Source organism: Aptenodytes patagonicus, chromosome 20 (assembly GCF_965638725.1).
Source record: "Aptenodytes patagonicus chromosome 20, bAptPat1.pri.cur, whole genome shotgun sequence".
In the NCBI taxonomy this organism is placed as follows: Eukaryota; Metazoa; Chordata; class Aves; order Sphenisciformes; family Spheniscidae; genus Aptenodytes; species Aptenodytes patagonicus.
In genome coordinates, this window is record NC_134968.1 from 9,003,373 (window position 1) to 9,022,925 (window position 19,553).

Here is a 19,553-nt window from a genome sequence, read left to right on the forward strand (position 1 = left end):
GCACACACATAGAGGTAGGGCCACAGACACATTATGGGATATTCAGAATAGATGCTCAAATAAGTGCTACACAGCTTGGACACATCAATCATTATTCTGAGCAGAGGCTGTGTCCCACCATCCATATCTTAGGGGGTGGAAGTCATTCCTTCCCAGGAACTATTTTATCAGTTTGAAGAAGCTATTAGCTCTGCTGCGATCAGAGCCCATTTAGGAGTAGGTGGGAAGGTCAAAACAGTGTGTGCTCAGCTACAAGAGAGGAGATTCCACTGTACAAAGTGAATGTACAAAGTGTTCGTACAAAGTTTGTACATAGGAGACTCCCTTCTGAAGGGAACAGAAGGCCAAATATGCAGACCGGACCCACTTCTTAGGAAGGTCTGCTGCGTTCCCGGCACCCAGGTTAATGATGTGAAGACAAAGCTTTCTACCCTGGTACAGCCCTCAGATTACTATCCATTATTGATTTTTCAGGTAGGCAGCGATGAAGTTGCACCAAGGCACGCAGCATGGGCAACAAACAGGAGGAGCTGGAAGCCATTGGCAGCAGGAAAACTATGATATAGTTGCCATCACGGAAACATGGTGGGATGACTCAGACAACTGGAGTGCTGCAATGGGTGGCTATAAACTCCTCAGAAGGGATAGACAAGGCAGGAGAGGTGGTGGGGTAGGCCTGTACGTTAGGGAGTGCTTTGATTGTCTAGAGCTTGATGATGGTGATGATAGGGTTGAGTGTTTATGGGTAAGAATCAGGGGGAAGGCCAACAAGGCAGATATTATGGTGCGAGTCTGTTATAGACCACCCAACCAGGACGAAGAGGCAGACGAAATACTCTAGCAGGTGGGGGAAGTCTCACAATTGCTAGCCCTTGTTCTCATGGGGGACTTCGACTTACCAGATGTCTGCTGGAAATACAATACAGCAGAGAGGAAACAGTCTAGGAGGTTCATGGAGTGTGTGGAAGACAACTTCCTGACACAGCTGGTGAGTGAGCCAACTAGGGAAGGCACCCCACTAGACCTGTTTTTTGTGAACAGAGAAGGACTTGTGGGTGATGTGACGTTGGAGGCTGTCTTGGGCATAGCTATCACAAAATGATAGAATTTTCAGTTCTTGGAGAAGTAAGGAGGAGGGTCAGCAGAACTGCTACCCTGGGCAGTGGGGATCTGCTACAGGCCACCAGACCAGGAAGACCGAGCGGATGAGGCCCTCTATAGACAGATAGGAGCAGCCTCACGTTCACAAGCCCCGGTCTTCATGGGGGACTTCAAACACCCCGATATCTGTTGGAGGGACAACACAGCAGGGCATAGGCAATCTGGGAGGTTCCTGGAATGCATTGATGATAACTTCCTTCTCCAAGTCATAGAGGAGCCAATGAGGAGAGGTGCTATGCTGGACCTTGTTCTCACCAACGAGGAGGGACTGGTGTGGAATGTGAAGCTCAAGGGCAGCCTGGGCTGCAGTGACCATGAAATGGTGGAGTTTGAGATCCTTAGGGCACCGAGGAGGACGCACAGCAAGCTCACTACCCTGGACTCCGGGAGAGCAGACTTTGGCCTCTTCAGGGATCTGCTTGGTAGAGTGCCATGGGACAAAGCCCTGGCGGGAAGAGGGGCCCAAGAAAGCTGGGTAATATTCAGGGATCACCTCCTCCAAGCTCAGGAGCCATGCATCCCAACACAGAGGAAGTCGGGCAAAAATGCCAGGAGGCCTGCATGGATGAACAAGGAGCTCCTGGACACACTCCAACACAAAAAGGAAGCCTGCAGAGGGTGGAAGCAAGGACAGGTAGCCTGGGAGGAATACAGAGAAATTGTCCGAGCAGCCAGGGATCAGGTTAGGAAAGCTAAAGCCCTGCTAGAATTAAATCTGGCCAGGGACGTCAAGGGCAACAAGAAAACCTTCTATAGGTACATCAGTGATGGAAGAAAGACTAGGGAAAGTGTGGGCCCTCTCCGGAAGGAAACAGGAGACCTGGTTACCTGGGATATGGAGAAGGCTGAGGTACTCAGCCAGGGGGGTTATGTTTCCCCTTCTCCACTCAGTGGGAACGTCACTGGACTGCCACGACTTCTCAAATATGATGGATAGTGGCTTAACAACTGCATCCGCCAGTTCCCTCAGGAACCGCGGATACATCCCATCAGGTGCCATGGACCTGTGCAGCTTCAGGTTCCTTAGATGGTCTCGAACCCGATCTTCTCCCACAGTGGGTGGCTCTTCATTCTCCCAGTCCCCGCCTTTGCCTTCTGTGACTTGGGCGGTGAGGCTCGAGCACTTGCAGGTGAAGACTAAGGCAAAACCAAGCAATAAACTTCAGAAGGAAATACTACTTCACTCCGCCAACAGATTCTTTTTTTACAATCTATACGTTTGTAACAGTAAGAAATGTTGCTATTTACCTCTTTCCCATCCGTCTATTGTTTTGCTCATAATTATCATAGAATCATAGAATCATAGAATCATTGAGGTTGGAAAAGACCTCTAAGATCATCGAGTCCAACCGTCAACCCAACACCACCATGCCCACTAAACCATGTCCCTAAGCGCCTCATCTACACGTCTTTTAAAAACCTCCAGGGATGGGGACTCCACCACTTCCCTGGGCAGCCTGTTCCAATGTTTCACCACTCTTTCAGGAAAGAAATTTTTCCTTACATCCAATCTAAACCTCCCCTGCCGCAACTTGAGGCCATTATTTTCTGTTTTGTTTTGTTGACAATGGTTCTTTTGGCTATAAATAGTATATGAATTTTAAATTAACAGTTCCAACAATTACTTTGACATTTCCAAAAAAATTCATTCCTCTATTCCAGCGGAATCCATTGTTCACATTTGAAATGTCTTTGTTACAACTGCCCATGTTCCCATCATAGAAATGTTGAAAAATGGTGTTAACTTTAGAGAAAAAAAGCCATCCCAAGCGAATGCTCCTATCAATAGCTCTACCTCATTAACTCCGTAATTCCTGAACCAGTCAATCAGGTCGACACCCAGTTGTCCTGTCCATCTGTTAAATTATCTGGCAAGCCAATGACATTCTCTTCTGCATGGGCATTCAGTTTTTCTTAATTTATTTCTGTTCATGCCACTGTTTAAACATTCCTTAGTCTAATTGTCCCTGAAAATTTCTATCACCTGTCCATCTCTCCATTGAGCCAGCTCTTTTCAGGGTTCATGTCCTGAGGAAACTGGAGTTCAGGAAGACCAGAGTAAAAGATATGACTTTTTTAATTAAGATTTTTTCTTTCTTTCATTAAAAAGGGCCTTGAAATTCTTTTGCAGTGGTGATGAATATTCCTCCTGTTTCTGTGCATAGTTAGTACAACAGGTAAAGACAGTGCTAATTAGAGCAGACAAAGGCTTTGCAAATAAAGACCTTGACACTGCTGTGGCTTGCAGTGACAAGAGACTAGACTGTAATAAGAACTGTCTTACTCCCAGCACATGAGTCAAAGTTTGACACTGGCCACTTTTCCTCTCTCTGCCTAATTCCCACCGGGATATAAGCCAGACTAGTTTCCTTTCAAAATTGCTTCATTTCCATTCTTCTTGTCATACATAATTAAAACAAATGACAAACGAAAATTATGCTGTACGTATTCATTGAAACACACCTGGGAGCTCCCCAATTAGCTACACAACGCTTGCAACTCTACGGGGAGTGGCAGAAAACCAAACACAGAGCTCATTATGGCTGTCAGCATTTTAATGAGCCCCTTGAGGAATGTGGTGCTACCTCCCTGTTACTTTGTAGCTGTGGCAAAATCTGGCAAGGTGCCTTGAAGAAATGGCAGGCAGAAGCAGAAAGAAAAGTCACTTGGAGTTTTAATGGAGCCCAGTGTGAGATGCGAGACCAGAAATGTAGTTGGACAATGTGTTCCCACCAGGGCTCATTAGAGCAGAAACTCACAGACTTTGATTACAGGCAGCACAGAAAGCCATAGACTTCTCCTGTATCAAACTTCCCTTACAGAAGCCAAACAGCAATCCCCAGGTGCCAGGAAGGTGGTCCTTTCAGCAATCCCCACACATGGCATGTGGAAAGGAAATGCCACGGACCCGCCTCTCCAAACCTGCTTTTCCAAAACACTGGCAGATGCACAGGTCCTGCTCTCCAGGCTTCAGTTATAATGATCAGCCAAGGCACTGTGACTGCAACACACACTGCTGACACATTCACAAACCACAAGCCATCCTAACTCACAGCTCCCTCCTTCCACCCCGATCTGGGTCATCTCTGGATTCAAACACATAGAGGCTTAAATGTTGCACCTCGGCCCCCATCCTCTGTTACATTAGACCTCAAGCACCTGCTTCTCTGCTCCGTGAGATCAAAACCATGGGCTTAATGGCTTTTCTTGATGCCATGTATCCCACTACCTCTTGCCAGAGCTCTGATAATGCTCCAAGCTAGGAACTACAATAGTCTACCTTATGATTGATGTAAGAACAAATTCCAACAATGTTCCTTATCGCCTTGTTACAATGGAGATAAAACAGACTGAACAAAGGACCCCTTGGCACTGCCCCTCTGCTTCCCGAGTTCTGCTCCCTGCCACTCATGGAGTACACTCACACATGATCCCCTGTCACCATCGCTGAATCAGTGTTTGTTCACTCCTTTGGAGTGAAACCGCAAGTCTACCTCATGACAAAAGCAGAATATGGGCTTGCAAATAGTTTGAGATGCCCTGGAGTACCCCACCTGGCATCCAACTGCCTATTCAGAAGCGTGTGGTTTCCTTATAGTTTCTACTTCACATTTAGCGGCCTGATGAGAAAGTCCAGGTACCCCAGGGCACCTCAAATGTTTGGACAGGTGAACTGAGCTCTGTACAGTCGTATTAGGCAACCCAAAGATGGGTATAACAATTTGCACGAATTCCAGAAGCTAAACAGAGTTCATTCCATCCTGGCTGCTGTAATGGTCACAACGAGACCCCAAGAACCAGCCTAAGAATTATCTTTTCGATCTATAGTACAACAAAGATGATATGTAAGTCTGAAGTAGTCATGTTGGCTCTAGCTATAGTCCTGGAGAGAAAGAAACACCTCCAGCAGACAGCTCTTTCCACATCCCCTTGAGACATCCCTTGTCACTATACTCATCAGGCACCCTTTTCTCTGCTACATGTCTAAATTTGCAGCATTGTTATTTTCTAGCTGCGCTGTGGCTGACCTTTACTTGTCACATTCCAGAGTCCCTCTGGATGCACGGGGTGCAACCAGGGTGTGAATCACGTAAGTTTTCACTCCGTTCCTGAATTCCAAGTTCCAACTGTCCACAACGAGGCAAACTTCATTCACTCCTGGGCTCCAATAAATCCACAAATTCCCTCTGTGTTGTGGTGGGACTCGCCGGCTTGTTTGTTCCAGGGACCACAACCACAGACAATAGGACCAAAATCACATCATTTGCCTCCCTCTACAGTTCTCCATCAGTACTGCAGAAAGTCTTGCAAATCCAGACACTGCTAGTCGCCTTTACACATATAATTGTTGAAACACAGTTTCTCGCATTTTCCTTGTTCATCCTTTTACAACTAACGTAGCAATAGAAGTTTCTTCTTGTGCCCTTGACATCCCTTGCAAAGCTGAACTTGAGGTGAGCACTGGCTTTCCTAACAGTGTCCCTACATGCCCTGGCAATGTTTCTAAACCTTATTTTGTAGCCTGTGTGCCACCTTTTTGCATTGGAGCTCTGTCATGAGCTCCCTGCATAGGCAAGCCAATCTCCTGGTAGGCTTACTTGTTTTCCAGAGTATCAGGATGAACTGTTCTTGCACTGGGGAGGATGCTGTTCTCAAAGACCTGCCAGGTTTCCTGAGCTCCACGAGCACCACCTACCTGTTACGTATCAGAATGTACATATCTCTAGCTGGACCAGCTGCCTGGAAAGACACTGGAGGTTCGTGTTTCTCCCCACTTTAGATGGCGAGTTCAGGTGAGACGTTCAGGGAACCATTCAGGTGACAAAACATAAGTGTCTAGTATAGATTTAGACAGTCTAAGGTTTCTCGAGCATGCGTGAGGGGTTTTCAGTTATGGTGCAAGGCCTCCAGAAGTCACTTTCTGGACAAGTGGCTGGAGGTCACATAGGGAGGATGAACTACCTATGCTTAGGAATGTGAATTGCTTCTCCAACTTAGGTGAGATTGTTTCAGCACCAAGGGGAGCACTTTCAACCATCACCATGCTAAATGCTGACATAATCTGGCCACATCCATTCTACCAAACTCTCTTAGCCACCAAAATTGAGATGACCCACCCAAATGCCTGCTGGGAGTAGACTTTGGCTCATGCTAAATCCTCACTTGTTCCTCGCGGTTTCCCTGGACTGCTTACCAGTCCCAGGAACATGCTGACAGTTTAGGAGTGCAGACCCTTGTGTTCCAGCGCCTAGAAGTGTGGAACGACCACTGCAGCAGCAACTTCCGAGCAGAATTCTTTTTCACCCTGGTCCTAGGGCTATCATTTAAGACATTGCCTGAATAACATCTGTCATGGTTTAACCCCAGCCAGCAACGAAGCACCACACAGCCACTCGCTCACTCTACCCCCAGTAGGATGGGGGAGAGAATTGGAAGAGTAAAAGTGAGAAAACTCGTGGGTTGAGATAAAGACAGTTTAACAGCTAAAGCAAAAGCCATGCACACAAGCAAAGCAAATCAAGGAATTCATTCACTCCTTCCCATCGGCAGGCAGGTGTTCAGCCATCTCCAGGAAAGCAGGGCTCCATCACGCATAATGGTTACTTGGGAAGACAAATGCCATCACTCCGAACGTCTCCCCTTTCCTTCTTCTTCCCCCAGCTTTATATGCCGAGCATGACGTCATATGGTATGCGATATCCCTTTGGTCAGTTGGGGTCAGCTGTCCCAGCTGTGTCCCTTCCCAGCTTCTTGTGCACCCCGAGCCTGCTCGCTGGTGGGGTGGGGTGAGAAGCAGAAAAGGCCTTGACTGTGTGTAAGCACTGCTCAGCAGTAACGAAAACATCCCTGTGTTACCAACACTGTTTCCAGCACCAATCCAAAACATAGCCCCATGCTAGCTACTGTGAAGAAAATTAACTTTATCTCAGCCAAAACCAGCACATGTCTATTTACACAAGTGAAAATTTGGGTCTTAAAAAAACAGTGGGAAAGACAGGAAAGCAAGAGAAAAAGCAAAGCATTCAGCAGTACCAGGGAAACGCTTTTGAATCTTGTTGGCCTTCAGATGGCAGCAAAGGATTAAAGATAAGGGTAAAAAAAACCCAATGGGACACTGTCCTATGGGGCTGGAGAAAGAAGCAACTTGGAAACAGCCAGACAACAAAATAGGGATACGCGATGGGAATAATAAAACACATTGATTCATTTATTTGCCTTATCTTTAAAAATGAGAGTAAGAGCACCGAATTGTCACCTTCATTGTTGCTTCCAGCACTTCTTCAAGAATTTCTTGGCTGTGTCCTAGGATTCTGAAGAGTGACCAGCTCTTGCTTTGACATCATTTGGTGTCCCCTAACTCTACATCTCTTTTTCTCCAGAATGGATTAGCTAGTTTCAACTCTCCCTTTTCAAAGTCAGTATTCTTTTTCAGATGACAAAAATTCTGAGAGCAGAACCAGCAAGCTTGTTAGTCGTTAAGCTGTTCAACCACCAGGCTGGGAGCAATGTAAGTTCCTGAAGAGAGTCATCTGGTGACATTTTAATGCCTACGGCTGTCCCATTTGGCCAACAGCTACCACCCCAGAAGGGCACATGTCCTCTAGATCATATGTCATAGCTGCCAGCCCCATGCAGATGTCTTCAATACCCTAAGATATTGTTGAAGAGGTATGTTTAGGGACTAAAATGGCACTCGAGGTATGCCTAATGTGGTGTGGGTGACTAAACTCCCCTTCTGGTCATGGGAGAGCTTCAAAACACAGTCACTGCAGCTGAGAGTTGTTCAGCACTGCCCAAGCAGACAATGTCTGGCTGGATGAACTGTTCTCTGAACTCAGCCATGGCAGTGACTAAATCCCCACCGATGACACTGTGAATTCAGATTCCGTGGCTGCCATGGAGATTCTCTCATGAAATGTGTGCATTTGGATGTCCTTATCCAGTGCTAAATGCTACCGAAGACACTGCAGTGTCTTTGCTAGAATGAACCTTGGGATTGTGACTCAATAGGTATGAGATGGAAAAGGCTTCCTGCTGAAGGCAACTGGGTTCCCTCTGGTACTCTCAGGTTCTCTGGGTGTTGGAGAGATGGTCCTGATTCCTGATGCAGAATTGTAGGGTTCCTTCCCAAAGTCCTTCTGGAACTCTGGGTATCCCCCAATGTTCCTAAGTGTCCCTAGTTATAGGACTGGGTAGGGAATACCTTGTTGATGAGTAGTCCATTCCAACTGCACTGCCATTTTCTGATTTGCTGTCACCATTTTTGGCACTCCCAATGACCATGATATGGACAGGGAACACTGAATTATGGAGCTTCTTGTTGCATTTTAGACACAGGGAATGTCCTGCTTTGCCTTCAGCTGCTGCTCTATGTGGATACAATTCTACTCTGAATCCTGCAATGTATGTGCCAGCTCCATGCTGTTAAACATGGCCATTTCAAATGGCTCCAGATGCCTGTGTTTCTACTGAAGAGTTTAGAGACTGTAGAAACATGCCACCCAGTACCCAAGGGCTAGCCGGAGATTGCTCTCTGGAACTGATGCTTTTGTCTGTGTAGATAGATGTTATGTTGTAGACATCAGCACTGGTGAGGCCACACCTGGAGTACTGCATCCAGTTCTGGGCTCCCCAGTACAAGAGAGAAATAGACATATGACACAGAGAGAATCCAATGAAGGGCCATGGAGGTGATGAAGGACTGGAACAGCCTTCATCATCTGTGAGGAAAGGCTGAGAGAGCTGGGATCATTTAGCCTGGAGAAGAGAAGGCTCAGGGGGGACCTTATCAATGTGTATAAACATCTGATGGGAGACAACGAAAAAGACAGAGGGAGACTCTTGTCAGTGGTGCCCAGCGACAGGAAAAGAGGCAATGGGCACAAACTGAAACACAGGAGGTTCCCTCTGAACATCAGGAACACGTTCCTCAGCATGAAATTCCCTCAGCATGGCCGGCACAAGGCCTATGTCACATGTCTTTCTCATCTCAGTGCGATCTTCTTGTTCTTTTCCACTAGGATCATTGTCTGCCATACCCACGTGTGTCCCCCGGCCCCATCAGTTCTGGAGCTCGCTGTGAATGTTCTCTATTTGGTGCTACCTCCAGTGGTGAATCCAGTCATTTACAGCATGAGAAACAAAGAGATGAAAGGTGCCACAAGGAAATTGATTGTCTAGGAGCTTTTTCCCCAAAACAAAAGTGTTCAGCTTTTTGTTATGACAATGACTTAAGGAAGATTTTCTGCATAATAATAGAAGTCTGATGGCATTTTCTCTTTGAAAATAATTTATAGAAATTTCTCCCACCAGTATGAGTTTGCACCACTTAAACATGATTATGCTTATATTCAGAAGTCAATAGCAGTCCTCCCAGTTAGCACCATTAAAAGCAAAATTAAAATCTGTCTCTTTAAATTTCATGCTTTTATCCAGCCAGTCATTTGCAAACTAGCTAAGGCTAATTTCATATAAAACTTCTACAGCACCATAGGATAATGAGTGTTGGACAGGACCTCCAGGAGTTCTAGTCCAGCTGCCTGCTCGAAGTGGGGTCAGCTATGAGATCTGGTCACTTTATCCAATTGGAACTTAAAGCTCTCCAAGGATGGAGATTGGCACAGCCTCTCTGGGAAACCTGCTCCAATGCTTCCGTCTCCACAGGGTGAAAATATTTCCTCGTACTCAGCCAGAACCTCTTTTGTTTCAAGTTATGCTCATTGTCTTTCATCCTCCCACAATGCACCACTGTAGAGAACCTGGCTATATTTTCTTCATGGCAACTCTCTGGGTACTGCAAAGCTACTGCTAGGCTTCTCCTCTCCAGGCTGGACAATCCCAATTCCCTCAATTTCTCCTCATCGCACATATGTTCAAGCTCCCTGATCTTCCTGACGGCACTCTGCTCAACTCAGTCTAGTTTCTTGATGCCTTTACTCATTTTGGCACCCAAAACTGGATGCAGTAGTCTAGAAGTGGTCTAATGAGTGCCAACTAGAGGGAGACAGTCTCTTCCTTTCATCTACTGACTATGCTCCTGTTAACACAACCCAGAATGCTGTTGGCTTCCTTTGCTACCAGCGCACACTGCTGATCCATGTTCAACTTGCTGTCTGCAAGGTCTCCAGGCACTTTTCTGCAGAGCTGCTCCCAAGACAGTCAGTACCCAGCCTGTATTTTTGCTGAGGGTTATTCCTTGTTACATTTTGTGCAGCTCCTGTTGTCCCCGTTCCTTCTGCCTGCCAAAACCCAACAGAATGGCAGCCTGATCTTCAAGGCTATCAACTGGTCTCCCCGGTTTTGTGTCATCTGCAAACTTTACAAAGTAAAATACTGCAAAAGTATTCTGCAACATCCTCCAGGTCAAGATGTTAAACAGGACAGGTCCTAATGTAACTTCCTGCAGCACTCCACTTGTTATCAGCCTCTAGGTAGAGTATGACCAATTAATTACTGCCCTCCAAGCCCAACCATGCAGCCAGACTTTTAGCAACCTAATTGTCTACCCACCCAGACCATGACATCCTACTGCCTATAAGAATGCTTTGGGAGACAATGTTGAAAGCCTTACTAAAGTTGAAGTAAATGACATTACTGTCCCTTGAAGGGATTAAAGAAATTCTGACTCTTACGATGTTTAAAGTCCATTTATTTTTACTTTTCTGTAGAGGTAGAAAAATTACAAATCAGAGCATGAGAGATTTATGGGTCTTGTTTTCTCTAGCAATGGGTTATTTATTTCATATTCTCGCTTACGTTTTGTTCTGATTGGAGTCCAACTTCTCTGACCAGGTTCTTTTAGATATTCCACATGAGAAGAGTTTAATATTTAGTATAAAATTTACCTATTTGAAGATATTTGGCATTACGTGGGATTTTGATTTAGCGGAGCAATACAGCAATATACTGAAATCACAGCAGAAGCATAATATAGCAATTGCAATATACAGTCGAATGACAATACAAACATGATACCCATTATCAATCTTTCTATGCTCACCATCACAATGCTGGGCATCCCCAGTTGCCAGGAAGGAATACATGGGTTAAAGCCAGTTCAAGCCCATCACTCTCTTCAAAGTTCATTTTATTAGCTGTCAAGTTGTTGTAGTTTATGTTGGACTGAGCCATGCACACAGTCCCTTTCTCCCCCCACCATGCTGGTCTGGCTAGATCAGGAAGACATTACCCTCTACCAATTAATGGTCATCTGACTGAACTCTTCTGACTGTAAATTGGTGTCCTAGGTAATTGTGACGGATCAACACACCTCCACAATGGAAGGAGGCTCATTGGAGATGGGCAAGAGTGATGAGCTAAGGAAAGAGTGTAAGGAATGGCCAACAATTACTGTAAAGTAAGCCGAACTTTTCTCAACACAAGGAAGACTTTGTTTTAGATATACAGCTGTACCAGTGGGTCATCAGGTGGTATACATAGCCTTCCCTGACATAATTGGTAGAGGGTAATGTCTTCCTGATCTAGCCAGACTATTCCAGAGAAGTTGGACTCTGACAATAATGCAGTCAGTCAGGTCTGAGGAGCCAGACAACCAAAGAGCTGGGTTCAATTTCCTAAACATAAGCACCTAAAACAATTTACACACGGCAGGAAGATATGACACAGGACTTTTTGGAGAACTAAATACTTCTGGAGCAGCATCTAGAAGGCAGGTAGAATACCTCAGAGCACAGCAAATACTGCTAGGCACCTTTCTGTTGGCAACTGATTTCTGGCTCCTCATTTAGTCCATTGTCAAATTTCTCTCTGCTATTTTAATTTAAATCCTATCAAAAATTCAGGTTTGTAGTCAAGGATGGGCCTTGGAAATGCCTGGTTATATCCCTTAACTACAAATGGATTATAGGATAAGGAGCTTCACCTAAGAAATGTGAATTTCTTGCGTTCAAAGGGAGGTGAGATAATTTCCTTCATTAGATTGGTTCCGAAGCTCCAGATTTAGGATGATAATCAAATTTCACATGCCATGGCATGTAAGAGACCTAATGATTCCATTTTATATATTATAATAAATAAGGACCTGTGTATTTCAGTTGTAGGTGGTAGACTGTTGTGCAGAGCTCTACAGAACAGTTACTCCCCACCACAATTTTCCTGCAGAATCCACCCGCACTGATGTGCCGTTAAGGCACAGACCACAAAGGTGCTGAGCACTCAAGTTCCATTTGCCTTGTAAGTGAGACAAATAAGCTCAGTGTGACGGATTTGGACTGTTCCTGTACTCAGAGCACCTGATCATGTGACAAGTACAAGTAACTTATTTATGGAATTGACGAATTTGTTATGTTAAGCATGCCACTCATTTCTCAATCATATGGATAACCAACGATGATGATAAATTTGGCTTTGTTTTTCATTCTGTGAGGTGATTAATGAACATTCACATCTTATCTTATGTTCTTTGATTACTGCTTCCAGGAGTCCAATGAGCTGTTCAGGTAAGAAGAAACAGAGGAACAATTCAAGCGTACACAGACAGGCATCTAGTATCATTTTGGATCTTCTAGAGGATGTGAGATATACACAAAGGTACATCTAAAGCCAGGCAGCCTTTTGGATATAGCCACACAGAATGACACAAACAATCTGAAAAGGTGCTAAGGAGAGACTCAGCTTCCTAAACATAGATGCCTAGTATCATTAGGTGCTGGGTGGTATCTTACCTGGCCTTCAGCTGTCAGTTCGTAAGGGTGTAGGTTTCCCTTATGTTCTGTCTTATATATGTAAGCCTGAGGCACGTGACTTGGATACTCCAGGGTATCTGCAAAAGCAGCAAGTTGTTTATGTTCAAGCAGCTAATTTACAACACTAGATGATTTTGGTTATGCTTGTGGATTGCTCCTTCAAGGTCTAAAAGAGGTCAGCTGAGCCATGTGAGCCATGTTTTTCTCCTCACCAACTCAGAGGGGAATCTCAGGGTGACTAGATTCAGTGCAGGCTATATTGGAGGCACTTAGTTTGCTTAGATGAGTCCTAGCCCCCAGGTGAAAAAAGCTTCAAGAAGACGACTACCCTAAGCCTTTTGGGGTTTGAATACCAATTCCAAGCACATATGGTGGTAAAGTGGAAATTTTGACATCTTTAGAAATGTCAGCTTTGGAGAATCAGCAGAGGCCTTGTTACATGGGAAGAGTGGCTTCCTCACAGAACTTTGTAGAATCCTATGGTCATATTTTTCAATGCATCATGAAATATATGAGGAGAGTTATCCTAGCAACTCATTGTCCTTAAACATCTAAAGAAAATTGCTGCAGCAAATGTTTTTAAATAGTGATCTCAGAAAGGGTGACTCAGCCCATCCTGCAATGAACTTCCAAGAAAGGTCAAAGAAATCACCAGTTTGCGTAAATTTCTCTCCATTGATTCTTTAAGATTTCTGAGGGTGACAAGCAGTGGCTTAAGCATCTTATGTCCATAAACATAAACTGTTTGAGGAATGTTAAAATCTCAGGCTAAGCGCTGAAAAGCATTTGTAGTTACTGACACGAAAAGGTATGGGTGTCTTTCTGAGGAAAAAAGTTTGAGACAGTCTCTTTCCTCAGCCATCTTTGCATCTCAAAGTATTCATAAAGAACTGACTCCATGGTTGTGGTTCACCTGCATCTCTGTAGAACCCATGTTTCCATTTGCCATCAGTGTTGAGTCTAGAAGAGAAAACTTATGAAGTAAGTTCACATAAAGGCTGAAAACAGCTGAGACAACGATTACAAATAAATATGAATATGAAACGTCTAAAAACGTATAATCAATTAAGAGTTACTAGTGTGTCGTTTAATTTTTTTTTAAATATGCACACGTACAGCTATGCAATCAACTGCATAGCATTCACATTCACTGCGACAATTATAGTCATACTGGTATAGTTACTCAAAAACAGAGATTAAATTGCTCCCTCTGAACTAGATCCATTCTTTTGACCTACCTTGAGCTGCCTAAAAAAATCACTCTTCACATCTAAATTATTCATCTAAGAATCCACTACACTCAACAACTCTCTTAAAGTGAAATGGGCCACTCTTCAGAGGAGTGGGATTGCAATCACCTGATTTGAGGTATCACTAGTTAGACATTGAAAGCTGAACTAGTCACGCAGGTAACTGGTACAATGGGTAAAGAGAGATGACCCTTTTCCATAGAAAAATGTCTCATCCTCACTTGGGCAGTTAAGGTAGGTCAGATTAGCTAATTCGGTAGTGAAAATTCTAGGCGTAAGTAGCACAGGCTCTGAGGGCTAAAAATTACATGAGGAGAATCTTCCCTCAAATATCGTAAGTTATTTTCTGTCATTGCCTTCTAGGGGAAGAAAATGGTTGAAACTTTCTAACCTTTAGGAAATATTCACATTTCTTGACCACTTTACTCAGAGCATCCTTCACCTCTCTATGTCTCAGACTGTGGATGAAGGGGTTGAGCAGTGGAGTCACAACGGTGTAGAAAACTGAGAAGACTTTATTCAGTGCTCTTAGAGTCTTAGTTTTTGGCAGGACATAAACCATTATTAAGCTTCCATAAAAAACTGTAATAACAATGAGGTGGGAAAAGCAAGTGGAAAAAGCCTTTTGCATCCCAGTGGTGGAAGACATTCTCAGGACAGTGGTGATGATACACATGTAGGACACCAGGGTTAGTAGGAAAGGGGTTAGTGCGCATACTGATGAGAGGATGAACACCAACATTTCAGTCAGGCTGGTGTCGCAGCAGGAGAGCTTTATCACTGGAGTGAAATCACAAAAGAAATGGTCAATAATCTTGGGACCACAGAAGGAATGTTGTGGAATCAGGAAGCAGCTTATGGCCATAACGAGGAAACCATTCATCCAAGACCAAGCTGCAAGCTGCAGGCAGTACCTGCTATTCATGACAGCTCTGTAGTGAAAGGGTTTGCATACTGCTAAATACCGATCATAGGACATCACCGATAAGAGAAAACTTTCAGTGACTGCCAGGGAACCGAAGAAATAAAATTGTGTGATGCAGCTGCCAATAGAAATGCTCTTGTCCCCAGTCAGAAAGCTGGACAACATCCTGGGCAGGAGGGTAGAGCTGTAGCAGGTCTCCAAGCAGGACAAGTTGCACAGGAAGAAGTACAGGGGTTTGTGGAGGTGCCGATCAGCCACGACCAAAACAAAAATGAGGATGTTGCCAATCACCGTCACAACGTAGATCACCAAGAAAAGGAGGAAGAGAAAAGACTGCATTTCTGGGATATTCCCAAATTCCAGGAGCAGAAATGTTGTGATGACTGTTTTATTTCTACATTCCCCATTTGCCACGTATCAAGCCAAGAGGAAATGCATCACAGCCTGGAATAAAGCATCAAGAACTACGTTTAACTATTGATCCATCATCACCAAGTAATTACAGAAGAAAGACATTGTTATTAACATTGTATGGTTGTATTGTTTATTTTCTTTTTAAGCAGTTCTTGAATATTCTCCAGATACTAATTTATGAGAGAGATTATTGTATATTTTTAATTTTGTTTTATGCAAATTTTGTAACAAAATTGTTTCCTTGGGTTTGGAAAGCATCGCACAGAACTGCAGCAGGATGTTTTGATGACCTAGACTATACCAGACCAATACAACCAGTGGAAAACTGTAATGTGGACTTTCAAAGAACTGGGCAGATTGATGAGCGTTTGTGTATACTGAACGTGATAAAACCCTGAAATATCCAGAAAAATATTGAGGAAAATGTTGAAAGGTATGGCTTATCTCACTCGGCAATATTTTTTGAAACCTGCAGGGCCAGAAAGTGGTATTCCAGCCAACAGAAACAAGCTATGATTTAGAAACCTTCAATCAAAAGAAGAAAGGAAAAGAGAGGAATTCTTCGACTGACCGTTTCATCACCCAAGATGACAAATACCATACCTGGGAAATATAACAGATACTGAAGGAAATCATGAGAAGAAATGTGGTTTTTACTTTAATGCACTGATAGTTATCAAAACTATCAGTTTCTCTTCTTTCTCTCCCCCCCTTCTCTCCTCTCTCCTTTTTTCCTTTCTTTCTGTTTTTAGGGGTTGGGGTTTTTTTGTTCTGGTTTGGTTTGGTTTGGTTTGGTTTGGTGGGTTCTTTCTGTTAAAGAGGTCCTTCAGAAGCTAAAAGAACACAAGGCTGAGGAACAAGAAAGTGATCTGCCAGGGACCTGGTGTTACTTGCTAAATTAAACATTGTTGCTCACACAGTTAACCTCAGTGTAGGCACACATGTCTGGACATACTAATCCCACAGTCACTGTTCAAAGTAATTGAGATGATCCTGTCAGAGGATTTCTCTCTCTCTCTCTCTCTCTCTCTCTCTCTCTCAACCAGAGACTACTGTCTTAGTTCTGGACAATCATATTGAAATAGCTTTATTTCATTCAGATAGAATATCCAAAAGAGTAACACTTCAAAACAGAAAAAAATTATTCCTATTTCACAAAACATTTTTCAATAGAAAAGGTCACAGGAAAATTTCCCACCTACCTTGCTGCAGGACAGTTTGCATTTGTAATTCTTACAGGCAGACTGCTGAGGCTATCAGTAGAATTTCTGCCCTTCTTATCCCAAAATATACTGTGCAAAGGAAAGTAAAAAAATACCTAAGGGAATTTGGTATTCAGTTACACTGTGGTGAATATCTAGCAGACTGACAGCATGCTTGTTTGCCTACCTATTCATCCTTCCTGCTGTAATTTTCTTCGTATCCTTTGTGCATTAATGTCCATCCTAATATTTTCATCCTGGATGAACCTTAGAGGACGGAAGAGAGTTATAAAATAATCTTTTCTGATTTTACCAAAATTAATCTGATTTACCTGTTAGAAATGTGATTTCAGCCTTGTCTGATATGATGCACCCCCCACTTGAAGCACTTTCACTCTGTAGCTGAATCAGGTCTTCCAGTGCATAAACCTTCTCCAGACAGCTGTGGCTCTGCTCTGCCTGCCTGTGTACTGCTGAAAGATGAACCTCCATCTGGAACTGATATGAGATGGGTCAGTTGTCCCACTGCTTATTTTTCCTGCCGGAATAACACGTGTCCCTTGGCATTACTGCATCCGGGGCTTTACCATTAACAACCCACAATACCCCATATATTTTGCAGATTTTTCAGACTATGACACAACTAGAACAGGGTGAAAACAGAGTTTTCAGTCTGAAAGAAGATCTTTACAAAGTAGTTTTCCTATTTGTCTTTATAATTTATTTTCTCTGCTACTTTGTTTCCCGCTATCGGACAAAATTTCAAGAAACTGCTTATTTTTGCGTGACTATTATTTACATTAAAACTATTTATTTTTCATAAACCATGTTCTACAGATGTTGCATTGGGTCTGGCTGGGATGGAGTTAACTTTCCCCATAGCAGCCCTCACAGTGCTGTGCTTTGTATTTGTAGCTAGAAGGGTGTTGATAACACACCAGTGTTTTGGCTATCGCTGAGCAGTGCTTGCACAGCATCAAGGCTGAATCTCCAACACCCTACACCCGCCCCCACCCCCCAAAGGCCAGTAGGCTGGGAGTGGGCAAGAGGTTGGGAGAGGACATAGCCAGGACAGCTGACCCAATCTGACCAAAAATATATTCCATGCTATATGACGTCGTGCTCAGCAATAAAAGCTAAGAGAAAGGAGGAGGAGAGGGGCGCATTCGTTATTAAGGTGTTTGTCTTCCAAAGCAACTGCTGTGCGCACTGAGGTCCTGCTTCCCAGGAAGGGGCTGGACACTGCCTGCTGATGGGAAGTCGAGAATAAATCTTTTTTTTTTCTTTTTCCTTTGCTTCTGCACGCAACCTTTCCTTTCTTTATTAAACTGCCTTTATCTCAACCCACGAGTTTTTCATCTTATTTTCTCCCCCTGTCCCGCTGAGGAAGGGCAGTGATAGAGTGCCTTGGTGGGCACCTAGCAACCAGCCAAGGTCAACCCACCACAGATGTCTATGTTTTGACTGTATATGTACATGCAATTTACACATTGCCAACTGAATTTTACCTCTTAAAACGGACTGAAACAGACCAGAGCCTTAAAACTCACATCAATCATGTTTAAACTTTAGTTAATTATTGAAACTCCACGCGTGCCCTTACTTCATGAATATTTCTGTGCATTGTTATTGAAAGCAGAAAAAATAAGAATGGTCATGGACAGAATAAAATTATAAAAAGAACCTTTTAGAAAGAAAGTATGTAGAAAGTGGGACTTCTTAAAAAAAATGAGCCTGCTCCAGTTCAGCTGGCTAAGTTAAGCAGTTTAGGTGGCTGAGTCCAAGGTCAGCTCCTTTGCTGATGAGAGCTGTTGTGAAGAAAGCAAGAAGCCAGGGCCTGTCCCCCCGTTACCCAACTTGCTGGGTGACCCCTGACTGTGCCTGATCCTGACCGCTGTCTCTGGATCCAGTCCTGACCCTGACTTACCCCGCAGGATCCTGGCTCCTTGTTGGTGAGGTCACTGCTCCCACCCACCTTACTGTCGCATTTGGCTCCCAACTCACCTTCCCTTGTGGAAGAAGCTGGCCTTTGCTGCTCCCTGACAGGGCCGTCCACATTCAAATCTGCTGGACCCATGCAGGCTTAAGAAACCAGTGGCAATGTTGGGGATACTTCCCAAATGCTTCCATGCATTTGCACCCAGGGCCACAATCTCTCCACAGCTCAGTTCCCCTCCTTTCTGAGCAGTGCTGTCTGCCAGGGATGAATTCACAAAAGAAAGCATAGGGTGAACACTGGGGAACTTCAGAGCATGTATGTGTGTCAGAGGCGGGGGGTAGCTACAATAATCCCCTCAGCAGCAGCACACAGATGCCCTCCAGCCCTGTGGCAACTCCTTGTACCACCGTCACCGGCTGGGTTGTTCACCTGGCTGCTTCCTATTCTGGACGCAACAGACTCTGCTGTCCTGTCTGGACAGAAAATATATGAGCATCTGAGCAGTGTACCTTTATGCCACACTAAGACCAGGTATTATTTCTTTGCACTTCAAAAGAGGCCCAGACTTGAGGGGGCCGTCATCCTCCAGAGATGCTCAGAAGAGAGATATGGAGGTCCAGCACCCCAAAGCCATTCACAGGCACCAAGTGGTCTCCATCGAGAGTCAGTGAGAACCTTCAAGTATGCATCCCAGCTGGACAGAAGTTTTGGGAAGGTGAAGGTTAAGGGGTCAGCAGTTCAGTATTTGTGGCACTTTTTGACCAAGCGTGCCGCTTACTCATCACCTGTGGTGAGGAAAGGAAGAGCTGGGAGGCAGGAAAGTGTTCCCTAGCTGCTCAAATGCGGCATGTAGCATCTACACCTGGGACTCGTTTGCCTACTCATAAGCATCAGGACTATTGGAGACAACATGGCGTGTTCCACCAGTTCTTGAAGGTAGTCATGGGCCACGTCTAC

General features: G+C 44.3%; 2 protein-coding genes across 2 annotated transcripts in view; one reads left to right on the forward strand and one right to left on the reverse strand.

Annotated features, from left to right (window-relative positions):
* LOC143169235 (von Willebrand factor A domain-containing protein 5A-like) overlaps positions 1-19,553 on the forward strand; it is a 121,193-nt gene that overhangs the window by 92,231 nt on the left and 9,409 nt on the right.
* LOC143169191 (olfactory receptor 6B1-like) lies at positions 14,466-18,734 on the reverse strand. The gene is made up of 3 exons (XM_076356468.1): positions 18,662-18,734; positions 18,166-18,178; positions 14,466-15,435 (listed from the first exon to the last, which is right to left on the reverse strand). Exons 1-3 carry the CDS (start codon positions 18,732-18,734, stop codon positions 14,466-14,468), a joined length of 1,056 nt encoding a protein of 351 aa, XP_076212583.1.